The 23,138-nt window shown below is 52.9% G+C and overlaps 1 protein-coding gene across 2 annotated transcripts; it reads right to left on the reverse strand.

Moving 5' to 3' along the window:
* Window positions 1–801: 801 nt before the first annotated feature.
* LOC119775762 (voltage-gated potassium channel subunit beta-3-like) lies at window positions 802–22,927 on the reverse strand. Of its 2 annotated transcripts, XM_038273833.1 has the most exons (15): window positions 22,041–22,927; window positions 21,636–21,975; window positions 11,783–11,826; window positions 11,666–11,703; window positions 10,546–10,625; window positions 10,013–10,057; window positions 9,342–9,386; window positions 8,960–9,003; window positions 5,054–5,140; window positions 4,898–4,983; window positions 4,704–4,824; window positions 4,243–4,337; window positions 3,616–3,736; window positions 2,793–2,881; window positions 802–2,557 (listed from the first exon to the last, which is right to left on the reverse strand). In XM_038273833.1, the coding sequence occupies exons 2-15, from the start codon at window positions 21,965–21,967 to the stop codon at window positions 2,465–2,467; spliced, it is 1,320 nt and encodes a 439-aa protein (XP_038129761.1). In that variant the 5' UTR covers window positions 21,968–21,975; window positions 22,041–22,927; the 3' UTR covers window positions 802–2,464. The 2 variants fall into 2 exon arrangements, with proteins under 2 accessions (XP_038129761.1, XP_038129762.1); XM_038273834.1 differs by lacking the exons at window positions 21,636–21,975; window positions 22,041–22,927 and adding an exon at window positions 14,380–14,907.
* Window positions 22,928–23,138: the final 211 nt, after the last annotated feature.

Here is a 23,138-nt window from a genome sequence, read left to right on the forward strand (position 1 = left end):
AATGGATCAGAACATTCTGGAAGGTGTAACTGGGTCATGAAAGCAGCCGTGAATCAGGTTTCGCTGCCTACAGAACCTTGAGGAGTTCTGATGGCCCACCAGAACCTCCTCTGTGTTTCCTTCCAGCAGAGCAGGCCCAGAATGTCCCCAGGGACGGGTCCAGAGGGACGGACGGGTCCAGAGGGACGGACCGGTAGAGCTGTGGTGAACCGACAGCAGCAGTAAACACGTTACCCAACCAGCAGCCACAGGAGGTCCGACAGAACCAGAGGCCGTTAATCACAGAGACAGAACAATGTTCTGACGGAGTCCAAAGAGGACCGGCTCACCGTTCTATATCGGTCCCACCGGGTCGGAGCTAAAAGCAGGCACTGGTACCAGAACCCCATCAGATCTCTAGATGTTCTCCCAGTTATAGCTCTATGTGTGCTCGCTCTAGTACAGGTAGATCTATGGTCGTCAGTCGGCTCATATTTGGGACCGAAGCTTGATTTTATTCTGGAATCTGATTCATGGATCCGGTTTCTGTTGTTAATGTTTAAAGTGTTAATAAAGGTTCGTTTCTGTTTGAATCCTGAAGGATGAATCATTATTTCATCACTGTGATGACAAACATCAGCTTCAACAGGAGGAGCAGATCTAAGATCAGGTGATCTATGCTCTCTGGGAACTCTGCCTGGCAACAGAACTGACCAATAGGAGGACAGCGTGTTACCGACCCTTATTAACTGCCTAGGATGTAAAGGATCCTGGAGAGGGAGGGGTCCGTGATGATGATGATGATGATGATGATGACTAATATTGTTGGTATTATCATCTTTATTATTATATTTATTTATTATCCGTATTTCATCTCAGGTTTACTGGAAGTTTTAATCTTCATGCTGAACGAAGAAAAGTTCTGAAAGGTTCTAACAGGAGTTCTCTACACAGGTTCTCTGGGTTCTGTAGGTCCGGTTCAGTGAGTCCAGATTGGACCCCCTGTCCCACACAGACACATATCAGGGTTTTAGTTCTATGGGTCCAACAGCAGAACAGAACCTAGAACATGCACACACAGATCTGGTCCAAAGTATCGCCGCCCTGGAAGGGCAACGTCCAAAGATGGATTTTCAGAACCAGGTTCCTCTGACTAATGTGGGGAGTGGACTGATGGACAGATGTTCACGTTGGACCTTCTGGGTGAGGGTTCTGGTTCAAGGTCAGGGGTCTGGGTCATGGTTCTGGTTCTAGGTCAGGGTTCTGGGTCAGGGTTCTGGTTCTAGGTCAGGGTTCTGGGTCAGGGTTCTGGTTCTAGGTCAGGATTCTGGGTCAGGGTTCTGGGTATAGGTCAGGGTTCTGGTTCTAGGTCAGGGTTCTGGGTCAGGGTTCTGGTTCTAGGTCAGGATTCTGGGTCAGGGTTCTGGGTATAGGTCAGGGTTCTGGTTCTAGGTCAGGGTTCTGGGTCAGGGTTCTGGTTCTAGGTCAGGGTTCTGGGTCAGGGTTCTGGTTCTAGGTCAGGGTTCTGGGTCAGGGTTCTGGGTATAGGTCAGGGTTCTGGGTCAGGGTTCTGGTTCTAGGTCAGGGTTCTGGGTCAGGGTTCTGGGTAAGGGTTCTGGGTAAGGGTTCTGGGTATAGGTCAGGGTTCTGGGTCAGGGTTCTGGGTATAGGTCAGGGTTCTGGGTCAGGGTTCTGGGTATAGGTCAGGGTTCTGGGTCAGGGTTCTGGGTTCAGGTCAGGGTTCTGGGTCAGGGTTCTGGGTCAGGGTTCTGGGTATAGGTCAGGGTTCTGGGTCAGGGTTCTGGGTATAGGGCAGGGTTCTGGGTCAGGGTTCTGGGTATAGTTCAGGGTTCTGGATCAGGGTTCTGGGTCAGGGTTCTGGGTATAGGTCAGGGTTCTGGGTCAGGGTTCTGGGTATAGGTCAGGGTTCTGGATCAGGGTTCTGGGTATAGGTCAGGGTTCTGGGTCAGGGTTCTGGGTCAGGGTTCTGGGTCAGGGTTCTGGGTCAGGGTTCTGGATCAGGGTTCTGGGTCAGAGTTCTGGTTGTGGGTCAGAGTGTTCTTGTTCTGGGTCAGGGTTCTGGTTGTGGATCAGGTTCTGGGTCCTGGGTCAGGGTCCTGGTTTCTACGTTCCTGGTTCTCGTTCTGGTTCAGGGTCCTGGTTAAGGGTCCAGGGTCTGGGTTCTGGTCCTGGCTCTGGTTCAGGGTCCTGGTTCAGGGTTCGGGGTCTGGGTTCTGGTCCTGGCTCTGGTTCTGGTTCAGGATTCTGGTTCTGGGGGAATGGTTTTCTAAGCTGGGAAGAAGCTGATTGGACAGCAGATGTAGATCCTCACAGATGCTCAGGTGATTAATGATGGATCTATGTCAGAACATCTAGAGTCTCTGTATCCATGGCGACCAGAGTCCCATCTGGACAGTGAGGCTCTGCTGTCCACTCCTTGTCTGTCTGTCCTCCAATGTCTCCTGATGAAGGTCCCTCCTCCTCCTCAGCTCCGTCGCTCCTTCTTGGGGTTTCGTGGCTTGTTGCCGAGCAACGCGTCCATCTCTGCAATGAGGGGCGGAGTCAGCTGGGTCAGGACCTGTCAGAGGAATAGGATGGAGTTACTGGTGGTGGACGCATCAGAACCACGGCTACAGTCAGAACCAGGTCCGCTCAGTGAGGTCATCAGAGCTGAGGACATGTTGCTTCTTTCTTCCCCGTTAACGACCTGTCCTCAGGGAGACAGGAGAGCGTTACATCACTTCCTGTGGTCTACAGACTCTGGATCTGAGCCGGACTTGGTTCTGACCGTGTCTACGCTGAGGTTCTGTTACCCTGAGAGAGCCCAGGTTCTCCAGAAGCTGCTCCGTGTTGGACACTCCCAGCAGGACCGAGCTGACGCCTTCACTGCGCAGACACCAGGCTGGAAGACAGAGACACACCCGTCTGTCTCTGCGGGACAAATAATCCGCCATCTTTGCTTCACTGATTAAAACCGTCTGGCCTTTGGTTTGTTTCTATAGTCTGGGCAAACTTCTCCAATAAATGAATAAAAACTGTCAAAGAGACTAAAAATATGTGATAAAAACCCTAAAAAATGTCTTTTATCCATAAAAACATTTAGAAGAAGAAAGGACACTGATTTATAACACCCTGATAATAACAGATAGAAACCAGCAGGTGGAGCCAGAGAGTGAAAAATCCTCCACTGCAGACCCACAGGTTTGTCTTTCAATCAGAGGCTTGGATTAAGTCGTCTACTAGATGTTATATTATGGATGCAAAGTAGGTTTCTGTCCCTTATCACTTGCCGTAGCCTAGCAGGTGTCGCGAGGTATGCTGGGACGGGGTTTGGAGGAAGTCTATATGGAGGCCGAGGTGATCGTTAAAATAGCTGAATAAAGTACAGCTGAACTCTCTGGATAGACGGCCTTTTTGCATGCAGAACATTACACTGGGGGGTTTATTTCTGTCCACATGCAGACTGCCCGGTTCTCTGGTCCAGATGCAGACCGCCCGGTTCTCTGGTCCAGATGCAGACTGCCCGGTTCTCTGGTTATAAGGAATTCTGTGGTAAAGGGCTCCCTGGTCCACATTCAATAAAACCATTTTCTGTCCGTCCAGAAGAGGAAGAGGAAGAGGAAGAGGAGCGCCTACCTATAGCCAGCTGAGCAGCAGTGCAGTTCAGCTGGTCGGCCAGCAGGTGGAGCTCTTTAATTTTGTTGAGCTGCTTCTTTCCCTCCTCGCTGTAGAGGCGCTCCTTCAGCCAGGAGTAGCCCTGAGGAGACAGGGACAGCTGTGAGGACATGATAGAGGGACAAAGCTGTGAGGACATGATAGAGGGACAAAGCTGGGAGGACATCACAGAGGGACAGAGCTGTGAGGACATCACAGAGGGACAAAGCTGTGAGGACATCACAGAGGGACAAAGCTGTGAGGACATCACAGAGGGACAGAGCTGGGAGGACATCACAGAGGGACAAAGCTGTGAGGACATCACAGAGGGACAGAGCTGGGAGGACATCACAGAGGGACAAAGCTGGGAGGACATCACAGAGGGACAGAGCTGGGAGGACATCATAGAGGAACACAGCTGTGAGGACATCACAGAGGGACAAAGCTGGGAGGACATCATAGAGGAACACAGCTGTGAGGACATCAGAGAGGGACACAGCTGTGAGGACATCAGAGAGGGACACAGCTGTGAGGACATCACTGGGCGGCATTTGAGGACAGAGACAGGTCTCCTTACAGTCTCTAGGTGAACTTAGGACGTAGTCCTACCTTCATGGCGGCTCTGGAGCTTTCGGGGACACCCTGGTTGTACTTCCCCGTCAGCAGACCGCAGGCTAGCGGAGACCAGGTCATGGCTCCCACTCCTGAGGACATTTGGACGTTATTCAGAACCAGAACTTGGACATCTGCTGTCCCTGTAGTCCTCAGCCTCACTGTCCACCAGAGGACGTAACATCACATTACACCAGGATTAACAGGTCCGAGTTAGTCTGTCCCAGCATCAGCTAAAGCTAGTTAGCAGTACGTACTGTTAGCTAGGACCAGCAAAATGGTTTTCTCCCTTCAATCGACTCAACAAAGACATTTAGTCCTGACTTGGATCTGACCCAGAACACCAGCCTTCAGACTGACCCTAACCTGCGACCCGGCTCAGTGGTACAATGACTGTCTACTGGCCTACTTCATGTTGTCAGACAGGTTCTATGTAGCGGGTGTCTGGCTGTTCCTACCGATCTTATGGTAGAGCTCAGGCAGCTGCAGCTCCACCTTGTCCCTCTGGAAGTAGTGGTACTCTGCCTGCTCACAGACCGGGGGGATCAGGTTGAACTGCCGGGCGATGGAGTACGCCTCCTGACCCCAAAGACACCCCAGGTGAGACTCGGCCAGCTGTAGGAGACACTGAAACACGTTCTACAGGTTCTACCATGATCTCCACCACGTTCCAGCGGGACGTCCCCCAATACATGGCCAAACCCTGCTCGATCACGAAGGTCATCGCACGCACGATCTCTGCAACACAACCAGAAGAGGGTGAGGCACAGCGGGGCGGAGGTCACAGTGGGTGGGTGTGATGTCTGACCCTCCATAGGCGCATTGACGTCACTCCTGTTGGCGAACACGATGTCCACATAGTCCAGCTGTAACCTGGAGAGAGACCCACGCAGACCTGCAGCACACACAGACCGCCACACGCTGTCATTCCCATCATAGCCACATAATCTAATAAACTGAGACAAAAACAGGTTATTTTCAGCCTCAAGGTCAGAACTGACGCGTCTAAACAGCTGTCATCAACTCTGACATGTGCTGAGCTTAGGTGGACCAGTCTTTGAGGACGGGACACAGCTAAGGAGAGACATGACTGACGCTAGCTGTGGTTACCCAGGTCCAAACACAGAGGAACCAGTTTATCTACAGCTAGGCTAACGGCGCAGATGATCTCAGGTAGAAATCTGTTTACTCTACAACAAGGACAAACTGGAGTCACTTAGACTTTAGCTCTTCCTCTCTTTGGTTCTTTCAGAAAAGGTCTACTGAAGGTTGGATGGAGGTTCAATAAAACGTCTGGTTAGGATGGGAGGAGGTCTATTGCAGGTCAATTGAAGTTGTTTCAGGTCTGTTAGAAGTCTGCTGGAGGCCCTCCGATGGCCTATTGCAGGTCTACAGGAGGTCTGCTGCAGGTCTACTGGGGGTCTGCTGCAATTTTACTGGAGGTCTGTTGCATTTCTACTGGAGGTCTGCTGCAGGTCTACCTCAGTTCTTCTGCAGGTCTACTGGGGGTCTGCTGCAGTTCTACTGGAGGTCTGTTGCATTTCTACTGGAGGTCTGCTGCAGGTCTACTGGAGTTCTTCTGCAGGTCTACTGGGGGTCTGCTGCAGGTCTACTGGAGTTCTTCTGCAGGTCTACTGGGGGTCTGCTGCAGGTCTACTGGAGTTCTTCTGCAGGTCTACTGGGGGTCTGCTGCAGGTCTACTGGAGTTCTTCTGCAGGTCTACTGGGGGTCTGCTGCAGTTCTACTGGAGGTCTGTTGCATTTCTACTGGAGGTCTGCTGCAGGTCTACCTCAGTTCTTCTGCAGGTCTACTGGGGGTCTGCTGCAGTTCTACTGGAGGTCTGTTGCATTTCTACTGCAGGTCTGCTGCAGGTCTACTGGAGTTCTTCTGCAGGTCTACTGGGGGTCTGCTGCAGTTCTACTGGAGGTCTGTTGCATTTCTACTGGAGGTCTGCTGCAGGTCTACCTCAGTTCTTCTGCAGGTCTACTGGGGGTCTGCTGCTGGTCTACTGGAGTTCTTCTGCAGGTCTACTGGGGGTCTGCTGCAGTTCTTCTGCAGGTCTGCTGCAGGTCTACTGGGGGTCTGCTGCAGGTCTACTGGAGTTCTTCTGCAGGTCTGCTGCAGTTCTTCTGCAGGTCTGCTGCAGGTCTACTGGGGGTCTGCTGCAGGTCTACTGGAGGTCTGCTGCAGGTCTACTGGGGGTCTGCTGCAGGTCTACCTCAGTTCTTCTGCAGGTCTACTGCAGTTCTTTTGCAGTTCTACTGGAGTTCTTCTGCAGGTCTACTGGGGGTCTGCTGCAGTTCTTCTGCAGGTCTGCTGGAGGTCTACTGCAGGTCTGCTGCAGTTCTTCTGCAGGTCTGCTGCAGGTCTACTGGGGGTCTGCTGCAGGTCTACTGGAGTTCTTCTGCAGGTCTACTGGGGGTCTGCTGCAGGTCTACTGGAGTTCTTCTGCAGGTCTACTGGGGGTCTGCTGCAGTTCTACTGGAGGTCTGTTGCATTTCTACTGGAGGTCTGCTGCAGGTCTACCTCAGTTCTTCTGCAGGTCTACTGGGGGTCTGCTGCTGGTCTACTGGAGTTCTTCTGCAGGTCTACTGGGGGTCTGCTGCAGTTCTTCTGCAGGTCTGCTGCAGGTCTACTGGGGGTCTGCTGCAGGTCTACTGGAGTTCTTCTGCAGGTCTGCTGCAGTTCTTCTGCAGGTCTGCTGCAGGTCTACTGGGGGTCTGCTGCAGGTCTACTGGAGGTCTGCTGCAGGTCTACTGGGGGTCTGCTGCAGGTCTACCTCAGTTCTTCTGCAGGTCTACTGCAGTTCTTTTGCAGTTCTACTGGAGTTCTTCTGCAGGTCTACTGGGGGTCTGCTGCAGTTCTTCTGCAGGTCTGCTGGAGGTCTACTGCAGGTCTGCTGCAGTTCTTCTGCAGGTCTGCTGCAGGTCTACTGGGGGTCTGCTGCAGGTCTACTGGAGTTCTTCTGCAGGTCTACTGGGGGTCTGCTGCAGGTCTACTGGAGTTCTTCTGCAGGTCTACTGGGGGTCTGCTGCAGTTCTACTGGAGGTCTGTTGCATTTCTACTAGAGGTCTGCTGCAGGTCTACCTCAGTTCTTCTGCAGGTCTACTGGGGGTCTGCTGCAGGTCTACTGGAGTTCTTCTGCAGGTCTACTGGGGGTCTGCTGCAGTTCTACTGGAGGTCTGTTGCATTTCTACTGCAGGTCTGCTGCAGGTCTACTGGAGTTCTTCTGCAGGTCTACTGGGGGTCTGCTGCAGTTCTACTGGAGGTCTGTTGCATTTCTACTAGAGGTCTGCTGCAGGTCTACCTCAGTTCTTCTGCAGGTCTACTGGGGGTCTGCTGCTGGTCTACTGGAGTTCTTCTGCAGGTCTACTGGGGGTCTGCTGCAGTTCTACTGGAGGTCTGTTGCATTTCTACTGGAGGTCTGCTGCAGGTCTACCTCAGTTCTTCTGCAGGTCTACTGCAGTTCTTTTGCAGGTCTACTGGAGTTCTTCTGCAGGTCTACTGGGGGTCTGCTGCAGTTCTTCTGCAGGTCTGCTGCAGGTCTACTGGGGGTCTGCTGCAGGTCTACTGGAGTTCTTCTGCAGGTCTGCTGCAGTTCTTCTGCAGGTCTGCTGCAGGTCTACTGGGGGTCTGCTGCAGGTCTACTGGAGGTCTGCTGCAGGTCTACTGGGGGTCTGCTGCAGGTCTACTGGAGGTCTGCTGCAGGTCTACTGGAGGTCTGTTGCATTTCTACTGGAGGTCTGCTGCAGGTCTACTGGAGGTCTGTTGCATTTCTACTGGAGGTCTGCTGCAGGTCTACCTCAGTTCTTCTGCAGGTCTACTGCAGTTCTTTTGCAGTTCTACTGGAGTTCTTCTGCAGGTCTACTGGGGGTCTGCTGCAGTTCTTCTGCAGGTCTGCTGGAGGTCTACTGCAGGTCTGCTGCAGTTCTTCTGCAGGTCTGCTGCAGGTCTACTGGGGGTCTGCTGCAGGTCTACTGGAGGTCTGCTGCAGGTCTACTGCAGTTCTTTTGCAGGTCTACTGGAGGTCTGCTGCAGCTCTTCTGGAGGTCTGGTGCAGGTCTACCTCAGTTCTTCTGCAGGTCTACTGGTGGTCTGCTGCAAGTCTACTGGTGGTCTGCTGCAGGTCTACTGGAGGTCTACTGGAGGTCTACTGGTGGTCTCCTCCATGTTGAGGGCAGGAGCTGCAGAGCGTTCCAGACAGATCAGAGCTGCTGGGCTGCAGCATCACAGATTGTTTGGGAGATAAATTTAGATCTTCAGTCTGAAGCCAGCAGAGCTTTCAGCAGCAGGACCATGATTGATGGAGCTCTGATGCCTTTGATGCAGTCAGGGTGAAACTGCTGAAACCTTCCACCACCTCCTACACTGAGGACACCCACCTTTCACTGAGGACACACACCTTCCACTGAGGACACCCACCTTCAACTGAAGACACCCACCCTCCACTGAGGACACCCACCTTCAACTGAGGACACCCACCCTCCACTGAGGACACCCACCTTCAACTGAGGACACCCACCCTCCATAGACCTAACCAACCTCCACAGAGATATCCATTCCAGATGTTCCAATCAGGTTGTTTCTTTCTGTTCTAATCAACCTGAGACGTAAACTGGCCTGATGCTGTCAGGGTCTCTGACCTCAAAGCATTGTGGGAAATGTAGGAAAAGCAGCTCTAAAATGAAATAAAATAGGCGAGTGGGTTGCTTACCTTCGATGATATGTTTCCGTGACAACCCCCGCTCTGTCTCCGCCCTGTAAACAAACAGACACGCTCAGCCCTGCGCCCCCTACAGGTCAAAGTGTTCATACAGTCAGTTCTAGTCAAAAATAACCACAGTCACACCTCCCTATAAGTAGTTTTGGTTGAACCCCCATTAGATCAACAGGTTCTGAACATCATCAGACCGTCTGGTGCCTACAGCTTTGCCACAATCAGTCACCTAAATCCTGCATTGATCAACTTTTTGCTGCTGGTTTTCTGGTTGCAGCTCCTGCAACGTGATTGGCTGACAGCGTTCTCATACTAGGGCAGGTGTTCCTAATAAAGTGGCCAATAATGAGGAGATAGAATAATTAGATTCAATACTCACTGTCCTCCCCAGTAGATCTTGGTGGTGACCACGTAACTGGACCTCCTGTCAGAGAAACAAGTCAGATTCCTGCAAGTTCTAATCAGTCACTTTGAGAAAGAGGAGGAGCTTAGAGCACCAAGAGGGGGGCAGACCCCAAAGAAGCTGCCAAGGGGGCAGACCCCCAACGAGCTGGGAAGGGGGCACCCGCCACCGAGCTAGGAAGCGGACAGACCCCCACTGAGCTGGGGAGATGGCAGACCTCAAATAAGCTGGGAATGGGGGCAGACCCCCACCGAGCTGCAAAGGGGGCAGACCCCAAAGAAGCTGGAAAGGGGGCAGACCCCAAAGAAGCTGGGAAGGGGGCAGACCCCACCACGCTGTGAAGGGGGCAGACCCCCACCGAGCTGCGAAGGGGGCAGACCCCCACCGAGCTGCGAAGGGGGCAGACCCCACCGAGCAGGTGGTCACTCAGAGTTTTAGGGCAAGCTGACTCCACCCACACTGACTCCCTCAGGTTGAAGCCCTCTCTGCTGTGCTGCAGCTCCCTCTGTCAGTAGCCATAGCAACCAGGGCCAGACAGCTGATTGGCTGTTCAGAGATCAGGGCCTGAGCTAAAGTTAGCCGTTCTTAGCATTAGCAGAGTTTCTAAGGTAATAAATGCAGACAGTCGGAGGAGAGGAGCAGTTTACCTCCATCCTTTCTTCTTCAGGATGTTCCCCAGAGTCCTTTCTGCTCTGAAAGATAATGATGATGTCATCAACCACTTTATTTATGCATAAAACACTGAAAATAGCTACTGTCCAGAAATAGATTGTTATTTGAGAATCAAAGGAGAATAAAAATAACCCGTTTATTCTCATCTATAAAGTTTATTTATGAAATGTGAAGCTTCTAGAAAGTCAACGTTCTTTGATCAGAGTGAAAAAATTAACTACAAAACAGCTGCTGATGAGACAGGGACAGGTTAAGGGACAGGGGAAGAGACTGGGATGGGGACAGAGACTGGGAAAGAGACAGGGACAGAGGCAGGGACTGGGTTGGGGACAGGGACACAGACAGAGGCAGGGACTGGGACAGAGACAGGGACAGAGGCAGAGACTGGGACAGGGACAGAGACTGGGGCAGAGACAGGGACTGGGTCTGAGGCTGGTTACAGGGACAGAGACTGGGACAGAGACAGAGACTGGGATAGAGACAGGTTAGAGGGACAGGGAGTGTTTACCTTCCTGATGCGTAAACCTCTGCCGTGTCGAACAGGTTCACCCCGCTGTCATAGGCCACCGTCATCACACTCTCTGCCATCTACACACACAGCCATCAGTTACCATGGTTACGTAATGTGTCCATACAGGACGCTTCCAGCATTCCCAGTAAATCCACTGACTGTCAGGACATTTACAGCACAGACCTCCTGACAGACAATAAACCAGTACTCTCTGGGTTCTATCCGGGACATCATGTCCTTGACCCGTCTCTGGGTTCTATCAGGGACATGTCATGTCCATGGCCAAGGCCAAGGCCTCCTACATACTCCTACCCCATTGAGGGACAGTTCACTAAAGGGACCTATTAGAACTCTTTAAGAACCCTTTCAGTCCACCTTAGTCTTTCTATTGTCTTCATTGACCTACCCTGCATCACGGTTCTTTCCTTGTCCACCGTCCTGAGGACACATCATTGCTCTGATGCTAACACTGAACGGAGATGTCTTCAGGTCCAACCTGAGAGACGTCTGGCATAACAGCCTTATATCCCCACTACCAACTTCTTCCAATGGATTCCAAGCTTTGGACCAGAAATGTACCCAGCTAACTAGCTATTCAGCTAACTAGCTAATCAGTTAACTAGCTAACCGGGTAACCAGCTAACCAGTTGACCAGATAACCAGCTAACCAACTGAACAGCTAACCAGGTAACCATCTGGGCAGCTAACTAGCTAACTAGCTAATCAGCTAACTATCTAACCAAGTAACCAGTTAGCTGGTTGACCAGCTAACCAGCTAACTAGGTAACCACCTAACCAGCTGACCAGCTAACCAGTTAACTGGCTAATCAGTTAACTTTCTAAACACCTGACCAGGTACCCAGCTAACCACTAACCAGCTAACCAGCTACCGCTGCGGTTGTTGGAGAAAATGGACGGCCGGTTAAAGGGAAGTTCCCTGGAGGAGGCCTCTGCCTCACCTTCCTCCACACACCGGCTCTCTGGAAACCATCAACCCCAGCCATTATTCTGCTGATTAAAGCTCCCAGAGACCATCAGAAGATGGCAGCCATGTTTTCTAACGTCAGAGGGTTAAAGCAGCCCTGCTCTCTGTCTGACAGGCACACTCAGTAGTTACCTCTTCAGAGATCTGAGAGCCGAAGGTCACCCAGGTTCCTGTGGAAACAGAGAGAATGGTTCTGGTTCCATATATATACATACTGCATACATGGTGTTGGTGTTCTGCAGGACTCACCCAGACCCAGGCAGGACACTCTGAGTCCAGACTTCCCCAGGTTCCTGTCAGAAAACCAGAACCATCGATGGATCAGTGACACAGCAGCAGAAAGTCAGGTTCTGTAAAACCGGACCCTCTGTACTGCATGGCGTTCCGTACATTAAAGCCAGCGGATCATCAGAACCTCTAAACCCATTGGAACCATCATCTGGGTTAAACATCCAGTCAGAGCCAGGATGGAGGGTTCTGTAAAACCGGACCCTGTGTTCTGCATGGTGTTCCGTACATTAAAGCCAGCGGATCATCAGAACCTCTAAACCCATTGGAACCATCATCAGAACCCTCCATCCAGTCAGAGCCAGGATGGAGGGTTCTGTAAAACCGGACCCTCTGTACTGCATGGTGTTCCGTACATCAAAGCCAGCGGATCATCAGAACCTCTAAACCCATTGGAACCATCATCAGAACCCTCCATCCAGTCAGAGCCAGGATGGAGGGTTCTGTAAAACCGGACCCTCTGTACTGCATGGTGTTCCGTACATCAAAGCCAGCGGATCATCAGAACCTCTAAACCCATTGGAACCATCATCAGGGTTAAACACCCAGTCAGAGCCAGGATGGAGGGTTCTGATTGGATGAGACAGGATTCTGATCCTAGCCTGTCATTAATCAGCCTCGGATCATTAACCGGGTCCAGATAGTGACCATCTGCCAACATGACCCGACCCGACAATCAGCGGCTTCAGAGAACCAGAGCTGCTAAGAATACCAGCGGCTGGCGGTTCTAAAGCTTCTTTGGACCTTCACACAACAAACAGATTCAGAAATAAAACATCAACTCTGCAGCGTCTGACTCAGAATCAGCAGATCTGGTCCAAGCCAAGGTTCTGCTGAGTTCTGCTACAGAAGATTTGGGTTCTGTTGAACATCTGGCCCAACAAAACTTTCCTGCCCTGGGTTCTACTTGTCCTGGTTCTACCCGTCCTGGTTCTACCTGTCCTGGTTTTTCCTGTCCTGGGTTCTACCCGTCCTGGTACTTCCTGTCCTGGTACTTCTTGTCATGGGTTCTACCCGTCCTGGTACTTCCTCTCCTGGTTCTACCCGTCCTGGTTCTACCCGTCCAAGTACTTCCTGTCCTGGTTCTAACCGTCCTGGTTCTAACCGTCTTGGTTTTAACCGTCCTGGTTCTACTCGTCCTGGTTCTACCCGTCCTGGTACTTCCTCTCCTGGTTCTACCCGTCCTGGTTCTACCCGTCCAAGTACTTCCTGTCCTGGTTCTAACCGTCCTGGTTCTAACCGTCTTGGTTATAACCGTCCTGGTTCTAACCGTCTTGGTTTTAACCGTCCTGGTTCTACCCGTCGTGGTACTTCCTTTCCTGGTTCTACCCGTCCTGGTTCTTCCTGTCCTGGTCCTTCCTGTCCTGGTTCTACCTGTCCTGGTTCATCCAGTCCTGGTTCATCCAGTCCTGGGTTCTACCTGTCCTGGGTTCTACCTGTTCTGGGTTCTTCCTGTTCTGGGTTCTATCTGTCCTGGTTCTACCCGCCCTGGTTCTTCCTGTCCTGGTTCTTCCTCCCCTGGTTCTTCCTGTCCTGGGTTCTACCTGTCCTGGTTCTACCCGCCCTGGTTCTTCCTGTCCTGGTTCTACCCGTCCTGGTACTTCCTCTCCTGGTTCTTCCTGTCCTGGGTTCTACCTGTCCTGGTTCTTCCTGTCCTGAGTTCTTCCTGTCCTGGTTCTACCTGCCCTGGTTCTTCCTGTCCTGGTTCTACCCGCCCTGGTACTTCCTCTCCTGGTTCTTCCTCCCCTGGTTCTTCCTGTCCTGGGTCCTACCTGTCCTGGTTCTACCCGCCCTGGTTCTTCCTTTCCTGGTTCTACCCGTCCTGCTTCTACCAGTACTGGTACTTCCTCGCCTGGTTCTTCCTGTCCTGGGTTCTACCTGTCCTGGGTTTCTACCTGTCCTGGGTTCTTCCTGTCCTGGGTTCTACCTGTCCTGGTTCTACCCGCCCTGGTTCTTCCTGTCCTGGTTCTACCCGTCCTGGTACTTCCTCTCCTGGTTCTTCCTGTCCTGGGTTCTACCTGTCCTGGTTCTTCCTGTCCTGAGTTCTTCCTGTCCTGGTTCTACCTGCCCTGGTTCTTCCTGTCCTGGTTCTACCCGCCCTGGTACTTCCTCTCCTGGTTCTTCCTCCCCTGGTTCTTCCTGTCCTGGGTCCTACCTGTCCTGGTTCTACCCGCCCTGGTTCTTCCTTTCCTGGTTCTACCCGTCCTGCTTCTACCAGTACTGGTACTTCCTCGCCTGGTTCTTCCTGTCCTGGTTCTACCTGTCCTGGGTTCTTCCTGTCCTGGTTCTTCCTGTCCTGGTTCTTCCTGTCCTGGGTTCTTCCTGTCCTAGTTCTTCCTGTCCTGGTTTCTACCTGTCCTGGTTCCATGTCTTGGTCTCAGAAGCGGACTGGTTCTGCTCAGAAGGACCTGGGATCAGGATGGATGATCTAGGCATCAGTAATGGATCTGGTTCTGATTGAGGCTCCATCACTTTCTGTTATCGCCTCATTAGGACTTGATTGATTCCGGATCAAAGAACCTGATTGGTCCAACGCACCAACACAGCCTCTGTCTCACCTGTACTTCATGTTGCTATGACGACCGAGGGCCTCCTTCATGTGGGCGTGGCCTAACAGTGTGGTCCTGGCCACCGGCTCCACCCTGACCTTTGCCTGACAGGCGAGGGCGCTGCTGGTGTTGGCCGCAGCTCGCCGCTCCTTCAGCTGGTGCTCGCTGGCACCCCCCCCTCCGCCGCCGCCCCCGCCCCCTCCCATATTACAAGCTATAGACACCTGCATCCTGGTTGCTATGGAGACGGCAGTCTCTAAGGTGAGAGGGCATGAAGGGGACGGCAACTTTCAGTCCATCTGTTGGTCAGACCAACAAGTTTCTGTGAGGTAGAGACATCCTGACGTCCAGCACGGAGGATGAGGACGAGGTGATGAAGAGCGTCCGTCCACAGGAGGAGGAAGGAGGACCCAGGGGGGTATAGCTCTGACTGAAGGAGTGAATCCTCAGAGTGAGTGTTTGTCCTCTGGACTGAGCTGAGAGACGAGGCAGAGGCAGCTCCTCCCCCTCCTCCCCCCTCCTCCCCTCCACTGGCTGAGCTGGGACACTCTGAGCGAGCGAGCATCCCACAGACAGGGAGAGAGAGGCAGTAAACAGCAGCTGATCATCACTGTCAGAATAACTACTGGAAGAATGCTGGCTTTGATCACATGACCGAGCTGGCCAATCAGAGAGCAGCTCCAGGTTTACACAGAGCCAGAGCCTGATGCCTGCAAGGCAAGTTCAGGGTCAGAAAGACCCACGTCCTGCAGGAGCCTGGATCAGAACACATCCAGCTTCTAGCAGAACCGGGTCCAGGTCTGATGGACTCACACAGAACCGGGTCCAGGTCCGATGGACTCACACAGAACCGGGTCCAGGTCTGATGGACTCACACAGAACCGGGTCCAGGTCCGATGGACTCACACAGAACCGGGTCCAGGTCCGATTGACTCAAACAGAACCGGGTCCAGGTCTGATGGACTCACACAGAACCGGGCTCAGGTCCGATGGACTCACACGGAGCCGGGCTCAGGTCCGATGGACTCAAACAGAACCAGATCCAGGTCCGATGGACTCACACGGAACCGGGCTCAGGTCCGATGGACTCACATGGAACCGGGCTCAGGTCTGATGGAATCACACAGAACCAGGTCCAGGTCCGATGGACTCACATGGAACCGGGTCCAGGACCAATGGACTCACACAGAACCGGGCTCAGGTCCAATGGACTCGCACAGAACTGGGCTCAGGTCTGATGGAATCACACAGAACCGGGTCCAGGTCCAATGGGCTCACACAGAACCGGGCTCAGGTCCAATGGACTCGCACAGAACTGGGCTCAGGTCTGATGGAATCACACAGAACCGGGTCCAGGTCCAATGGGCTCACACAGAACCGGGCTCAGGTCCAATGGACTCACACAGAACCGGGTCCAGGTCCGATGGACTCACACGGAACTGGGCTCAGGTCCGATGGACTCACACAGAACCGGGTCCAGGTCCAATGGACTCACACAGAACCAGGTCCAGGTCCGATGGACTCAAACAGAACCGGGCTCGGGTCTGATGGACTCACACAGAACCGGGTCCAGCTCCGATGGACTCAAACAGAACCGGGCTCGGGTCTGATGGACTCACACAGAACCGGGTCCAGGTCCGATGGACTCAAACAGAACCGGGCTCGGGTCTGATGGACTCACACAGAACCGGGTCCAGGTACGATTGACTCAAACAGAACTGGATCCAGGTCTGATGGAATCACACAGAACCAGGTCCAAGTACGATGGACTCACACAGAACCGATGGACCTCCAAAGAACCGGTCCATGTTGGATCTTCACGTCTCTTTACAGACCTGGTCCATTTCATCAACAGGAACCCGTTAGATGTTGGTTTTTTAGCAGAGTCCAGCCCCTCTCAGGAGATCCAGTATGGCCCGGTTCTGGAGTGGTTCTGCTCAGCTCTTCACATGCATGAAGCGACAGCAGAGAGGAACACCTCCCTCCAACAGGAAGGAACCTCAGAACCAGTGAACTCCACTCTCAGAGGTTCTGTAGAACCTCCAGGCAGCGCCACCACTGGACCTCCATGTCTGTTTACGTTGAGGACCGTTGGTCGTTGCCATGGTGACCATGCTCTCTGACTGCAGCAGGAACCAGAACATCCATCCACACTGCTGGGTCCAAACCAGCAGCATCCAACGACCCGACCCGTGTTCTGATCCGGTCAGTTACCATCTGATCATTAGAGAGGAGAGCTCCATTTATCAGGAAGAACCAGAACCAGAACCAGAACCGGGCCCAATGTGTCTGGATTAAAACCGGACCAACAGAGGGGCTGAAGAACTACAGAACCACACAGAGGGTCCAGTGGGTCACACCGTATGGACCAGAACTACCCGGTTCTGTTCTGTTCTCACGATAAAGACCCTCCCCCACTCTTCCTCCTCTGAATGGGCTTGAGCGTCAGAGGGCGGGACTCTGAGGCGCCTGGAGCGCCCCTCTGATGGCGCGCCGCGCTGATGGAGTGCCGCCCTGATGGAGCGCCAGTCTGATGGAGCGCCGCCCTGATGGAGCGCCACTCTGATGGAGCGCCAGTCTGATGGAGCGCCAGTCTGATGGAGCGCCGCCCTGATGGAGCGCCACTCTGATGTAGCGCCAGTCTGATGGAGCGCCGCCCTGATGGAGCGCCACTCTGATGGAGCGCCACTCTGATGGAGCGCCGCCCTGATGGAGCGCCACTCTGATGGAGCGCCAGTCTGATGGAGCGCCGCCCTGATGGAGCGCCAGTCTGATGGAGCGCCGCCCTGATGGAGCGCCACTCTGATGGAGCGCCACTCTGATGGAGCGCCGCCCTGATGGAGCGCCACTCTGATGGAGCGCCACTCTGATCCTGCCAGTCAGACCTCACACACAGAACTGGGTGTCACAGTCAGAACCGGACTTTAGACTCTGAACCGGGCCTGAAAAAACAGAACCAGACCTCCCAGTCAGGCTCATAGCCTGGCCCGGCCATCAGGACCAGATTCATGGGAGCTTATTTTAGATCCCTGCTGCTTTGTTGTCTATTCTGGGCCAGGAAGAACCCAAAGACTCGGGCCTCTTTCAGAACCAAAATAACTCGGCCCACCATCAGAGGACGTCTCTGAATCTGCAGCGGGTTCTAGCGGGCCAAGCAGATCAGGAGATGGCCTAAAAGCAGACATGTTCCCTCCTGTCTGTGACCCGTTCAGACTGGTTCCATACAGAACCGGTTCTGTTACACATGAGCCAAAGCTGTCCTCTACAGACACAGTCTCTGAATGAGTCTGTGCTGTCCTCAGATGATCCTGGTGGAACCTTCAGAACCCAGTCTGGGAGCCGCCCTGACCCAGTTTCTGGACCAGAACATACAGAACCAGAACCAGGTTAGAACCCTGTGTGAGACAGATATACGGTTATCTGCTTTTCGTTTCTTGGACTGGTCCAGGGGAGAACCCTGGGCTGGGTAGTGGTCCCAGAACCCTCAGCATGATGCTGCCCCCTCGATGCTACAGTGCTTTATCAGTGAAAACCATCCTTATTCTCCCAGCATGCATTGCTGGGTTCTGCTAGGTGACACTGGACCAGATGGCCGGGATGTTCTCTGAGCTCCAGAACCTTCTGGTGCTGGTATGCAGACCCAGCAGAGCGGCGCGGCTCCATGAATGAAGCTTTGAAAAGTTAATGAGACACCAGAGGCTGAACCAACCGGCGCGGATCAGACGCCATGAATTTAGCATGAGGGTCTGGCGGTTCTGAACCTTCATGGTCAATAGAAAGCGGGCCTGGGCAGGTCCTGCTGGGTCAGCAGTCTGAAGGTCGGCTGTCAGGGAGGGTCAGTGTCTGAGGGAAAACGTGTCGTCCTGCAGAGAATCCTGCTCCGGTCATCAAGCTGAAAAATCGCTGCCCAGGCACGGCTGACGTGCACGGCTCACATGCACGGCTCACATGCACGGCTCACAGGCACGGCTCACGTGCACGGCTGATGTGCACACTCCCTTCAGTCGTTGTGCAGTGAGGCAGTGATGCAGTGATGCATGGCTGCGCCTGAAAAGCCTCTTCCTCCTGAGGACAGGACAGTGATGAAGCTGCAGCTCTGCTTCTGACCCGTCTGAAGGCCCGGTGGACCGGTTCTATAAAAGCCCAGTGAGAGGGCATGAGTCCAACAGAACCAGACTCCAGTCTCTTGACTGAGGAAACATGAAGACATCTGATCAGGCAGTGATTAATTAGCCTGGAGGACCTGCAGCTTCTTCTTCTGCTCCTTGGAGGACCACTAACACCTGGACCACCGGTTCTGTTCAGGTGGCTGAGAGCAGTCAGACTGTGGTACCGCTGCTGAGGACCCGTCTGTTCTTCACCTAAACCAGAACTTAACCCTTTTGGACCAGAACCCTTTTAGAACAGAACCCAGCAGGTATACTCAAATAGACCCTCTACCAGGTCATCAACCAGTAACCTGACTAAACACGGCTACTCAGTAGTTAACCAGAACCAACCAGTGAAACCAGTATACTTAGGGTCCATTAGAACCATCTAGTGGTCAGTCTGAGGCACTACAATAACCCAGTATATCTGACTGGAAGGAACACAACATTACAATGGGTAACTGGATCACACCTGTCTGGTATCTGGTCCTATCTGGATCACACCTGTCTGGTATCTGGTCCTATCTGGATCACACCTGTCTGGTACCTGGTCCTAACTGGATCACACCTGTCTGGTACCTGGTCCTAACTGGATCACACCTGTCTGGTACCTGGTCCTAACTGGATCACACCTGTCTGGTACCTGGTCCTAACTGGATCACACCTGTCTGGTAACTGGTCCTAACTGGATCACACCTGTCTGGTAACTGGTCCTAACTGGATCACACCTGTCTGGTACCTGGTCCTAACTGGATCACACCTGTCTGGTACCTGGTCCTAACTGGATCACACCTGTCTGGTACCTGGTCCTAACTGGATCACACCTGTCTGGTACCTGGTCCTAACTGGATCACACCTGTCTGGTATCTGGTCCTAACTGGATCACACCTGTCTGGTATCTGGTCCTAACTGGATCACACCTGTCTGGTACCTGGTCCTAACTGGATCACACCTGTCTGGTAACTGGTCCTAACTGGATCACACCTGTCTGGTACCTGGTCCTAACTGGATCACACCTGTCTGGTATCTGGTCCTAACTGGATCACACCTGTCTGGTACCTGGTCCTAACTGGATCACACCTGTCTGGTACCTGGTCCTAACTGGATCACACCTGTCTGGTACCTGGTCCTAACTGGATCACACCTGTCTGGTACCTGGTCCTAACTGGATCACACCTGTCTGGTACCTGGTCCGAACTGGATCCCACCTGTCTGGTAACTGGTCCTAACTGGATCAAACCTGTCTGGTACCTGGTCCTAACTGGATCACACCTGTCTGGTACCTGGTCCTAACTGGATCACACCTGTCTGGTACCTGGTCCTAACTGGATCACACCTGTCTGGTACCTGGTCCGAACTGGATCCCACCTGTCTGGTACCTGGTCCTAACTGGATCAAACCTGTCTGGTACCTGGTCCTAACTGGATCACACCTGTCTGGTACCTGGTCCTAACTGGATCACACCTGTCTGGTATCTGGTCCTAACTGGATCACACCTGTCTGGTACCTGGTCCTAACTGGATCACACCTGTCTGGTACCTGGTCCTAACTGGATCACACCTGTCTGGTAACTGGTCCTAACTGGATCACACCTGTCTGGTAACTGGTCCTAACTGGATCACACCTGTCTGGTACCTGGTCCTAACTGGATCACACCTGTCTGGTATCTGGTCCTAACTGGATCACACCTGTCTGGTACCTGGTCCTAACTGGATCACACCTGTCTGGTATCTGGTCCTAATTGGATCACACCTGTCTGGTACCTGGTCCTAACTGGATCACACCTGTCTGGTACCTGGTCCTAACTGGATCACACCTGTCTGGTAACTGGTCCTAACTGGATCACACCTGTCTGGTAACTGGTCCTAACTGGATCACACCTGTCTGGTACCTGGTCCTAACTGGATCACACCTGTCTGGTATCTGGTCCTACCTGGATCACACCTGTCTGGTATCTGGTCCTACCTGGATCACACCTGTCTGGTTTCTGGTCCTACCTGGATCACACCTGTCTGGTATCTGGTCCTACCTGGATCACACCTGTCAGGTACCTGGTCCTAACTGGATCACACCTGTCTGGTATCTGGTCCTAACTGGATCACACCTGTCTGGTATCTGGTCCTACCTGGATCACACCTGTCTGGTATCTGGTCCTACCTGGATCACACCTGTCTGGTTTCTGGTCCTACCTGGATCACACCTGTCTGGTATCTGGTCCTACCTGGATCACACCTGTCAGGTACCTGGTCCTACCTGGATCACACCTGTCTGGTATCTGGTCCTACCTGGATCACACCTGTCTGGTACCTGGTCCTAACTGGATCACACCTGTCTGGTATCTGGTCCTAACTGGATCACACCTGTCTGGTACCTGGTCCTAACTGGATCACACCTGTCTGGTATCTGGTCCTAACTGGATCACACCTGTCTGGTACCTGGTCCTAACTGGATCACACCTGTCTGGTACCTGGTCCTAACTGGATCACACCTGTCTGGTACCTGGTCCTAACTGGATCACACCTGTCTGGTACCTGGTCCTAACTGGATCACACCTGTCTGGTACCTGGTCCTAACTGGATCACACCTGTCTGGTACCTGGTCCTACCTGGATCACACCTGTCTGGTACCTGGTCCTACCTGGATCACACCTGTCTGGTTCCTGGTCCTACCTGGATCACACCTGTCTGGTACCTGGTCCTACCTGGATCACACCTGTCTGGTTCCTGGTCCTACCTGGATCACACCTGTCTGGTATCTGGTCCTAACTGGATCACACCTGTCTGGTATCTGGTCCTAACTGGATCACACCTGTCTGGTTTCTGGTCCTACCTGGACCACACCTGTCTGGTTTCTGGTCCTACCTGGATCACACCTGTCTGGTACCTGGTCCTAACTCGATCACACCTGTCTGGTATCTGGTCCTAACTGGATCACACCTGTCTGGTATCTGGTCCTAACTGGATCACACCTGTTTGGTATCTGGTCCTAAATGGATCAGACATGTCTGGTATCTGGTCCTAACTGGATCACACCTGTCTGGTACCTGGTCCTAACTGGATCACACCTGTCTGGTATCTGGTTCTAAGTTCCCCTTCTGTCCCCCCTCCCATGGCGTACCTGTAGGGCATGCTGCTCTGCTCCAAGGTGATGGCACACTCCTTCAGGTAGATCTCCAGCCTCCGTCTCTCCATGAGTCTCCTGGCAGCCTCCAGGATCTGAGAGGCCAGCTCCATCTCCTCCTTCTCCTTTGCCTCCTTGTCCCTCAGATCCTTCTCCTTTGCCTCCTTCCTCCTGTTGCTGTTCTCCTGCTTGGCAGAGGTTCCTCTGTTCACCTTTGGCTTCTTGGTGAACCCGTACAGCTCCTCCACGGTGAACTTCCCAGCTTTCCCTCCAGTCATGGCAGCCGATGGTCCTGCAGCTCCAGCTGCTGATGCTCGACCAGCAAACATGGTCTAACCTGGGTGTAAAGAAGGACATTAGCCCCTGTCCTCTCTGAACCTGTCCCAGTTCCCTTGGTGGTACCTGCTGGTGTCCCTGCTGTGGTCTCTGTAGAAGAAGTCCAGAATAACCTGGTCCCAGTCCCTTTGGCAGCGTCCTTGCCGTTCTCTTCGTTTCCATCCACCTTCCTCTGCCTCTGGCCGTCTTTGCTGCAGATCCAACGTTAATCCTGTTGCTCTAATCCCACCAATCAGGGCCCAGATGTCTCCGATTTAAACCCAAACTCTGAGAGCACAGTATGGACCTGGCCTCCTGCCCGCTCTGAGGACCACGGACCGACCCTGGATGATGAGCAGCAGCAGATTAAAGCTGCCCTCTGATTGGTTCTTAATATCATGGTAGGATTTGTGACCCATCAGGGAGGTGCTGTCTGACAGCAGCTGGTCCGTTTGGACCCAAACTGTTCATCCGGAACCAAACAAACCATTAAATGGATCATTTTATTCTGCTTTATTAAGATAAGAACCTGAACATGTCAATCCAAACAGAGGCCCTGAGAGAACATCTCTGGATCTGTGAGGATCTACAGCTTTGTCTTCTAAGTTCTACTGGACCCACCCATTTGTCTACCCAGGTCCACCCAGGTCTAACTGGTCTCTCTTGGAAACCAGGGTTTGTGGTTCTAATTAAGCTGGGCTTAGGGACATTGGTGGTTCTGGACTCTTTAGGTTCTGATGAGATCAGATTATTCACCACATTAAATGTGACGTCATCCAGGAAATACTTTCCTAACCATATAGAACTCTGGACCAGGTTCTGACACCTGAAGGGTCACGTCTGGACCTGGACCTGAGTGACTGGACCTGATCTGATGGTCTGGACCTGACCCGACCATCTGGACCTGACTTGAAAGGAAGATTCGTTTGGAGAAGATCCAGGACCAGTGGGAGCTAGTTCAAGGTTAGCTGGACCAGCTACAGCGATCTTTGAGTATCTTCTCTGAGTGTCTACAGTCCTGTACCAGTGTCCAAATGTCCTCTATGAGTGTCTACAGTCCTGACCCTGTGTCCAAATGTCCTCCATGAATGTCTAAAGTCTTGAACCAATGTCCACATGTCCTCTAGGAGTGTCTACAGTCCTGACTTGGTGTCCACATGTCCTATGAGTGTCTACAGTCCTGAC

Source organism: Cyprinodon tularosa, unplaced genomic scaffold (genome assembly GCF_016077235.1).
Source record: "Cyprinodon tularosa strain WSP-4 unplaced genomic scaffold, ASM1607723v1 ctg891, whole genome shotgun sequence".
NCBI lineage: Eukaryota > Metazoa > Chordata > Actinopteri > Cyprinodontiformes > Cyprinodontidae > Cyprinodon > Cyprinodon tularosa.

Excerpts from the sequence above, each read along its gene's own strand:
- LOC119775762 (XM_038273833.1), bottom strand. The coding sequence starts at position 21,967 with ATGTTTGCTGGTCGAGCATCAGCAGCTGGAGCTGCAGGACCATCGGCT. Across the intron at positions 9,004-9,341 it reads AAGATCTACTGGGGAGGACA|GGCGGAGACAGAGCGGGGGT; the intron begins GTGAGTATTGAA and ends GTTTGTTTACAG. Across the intron at positions 5,141-8,959 it reads ACGGAAACATATCATCGAAG|GTCTGCGTGGGTCTCTCTCC; the intron begins GTAAGCAACCCA and ends TGTGTGCTGCAG.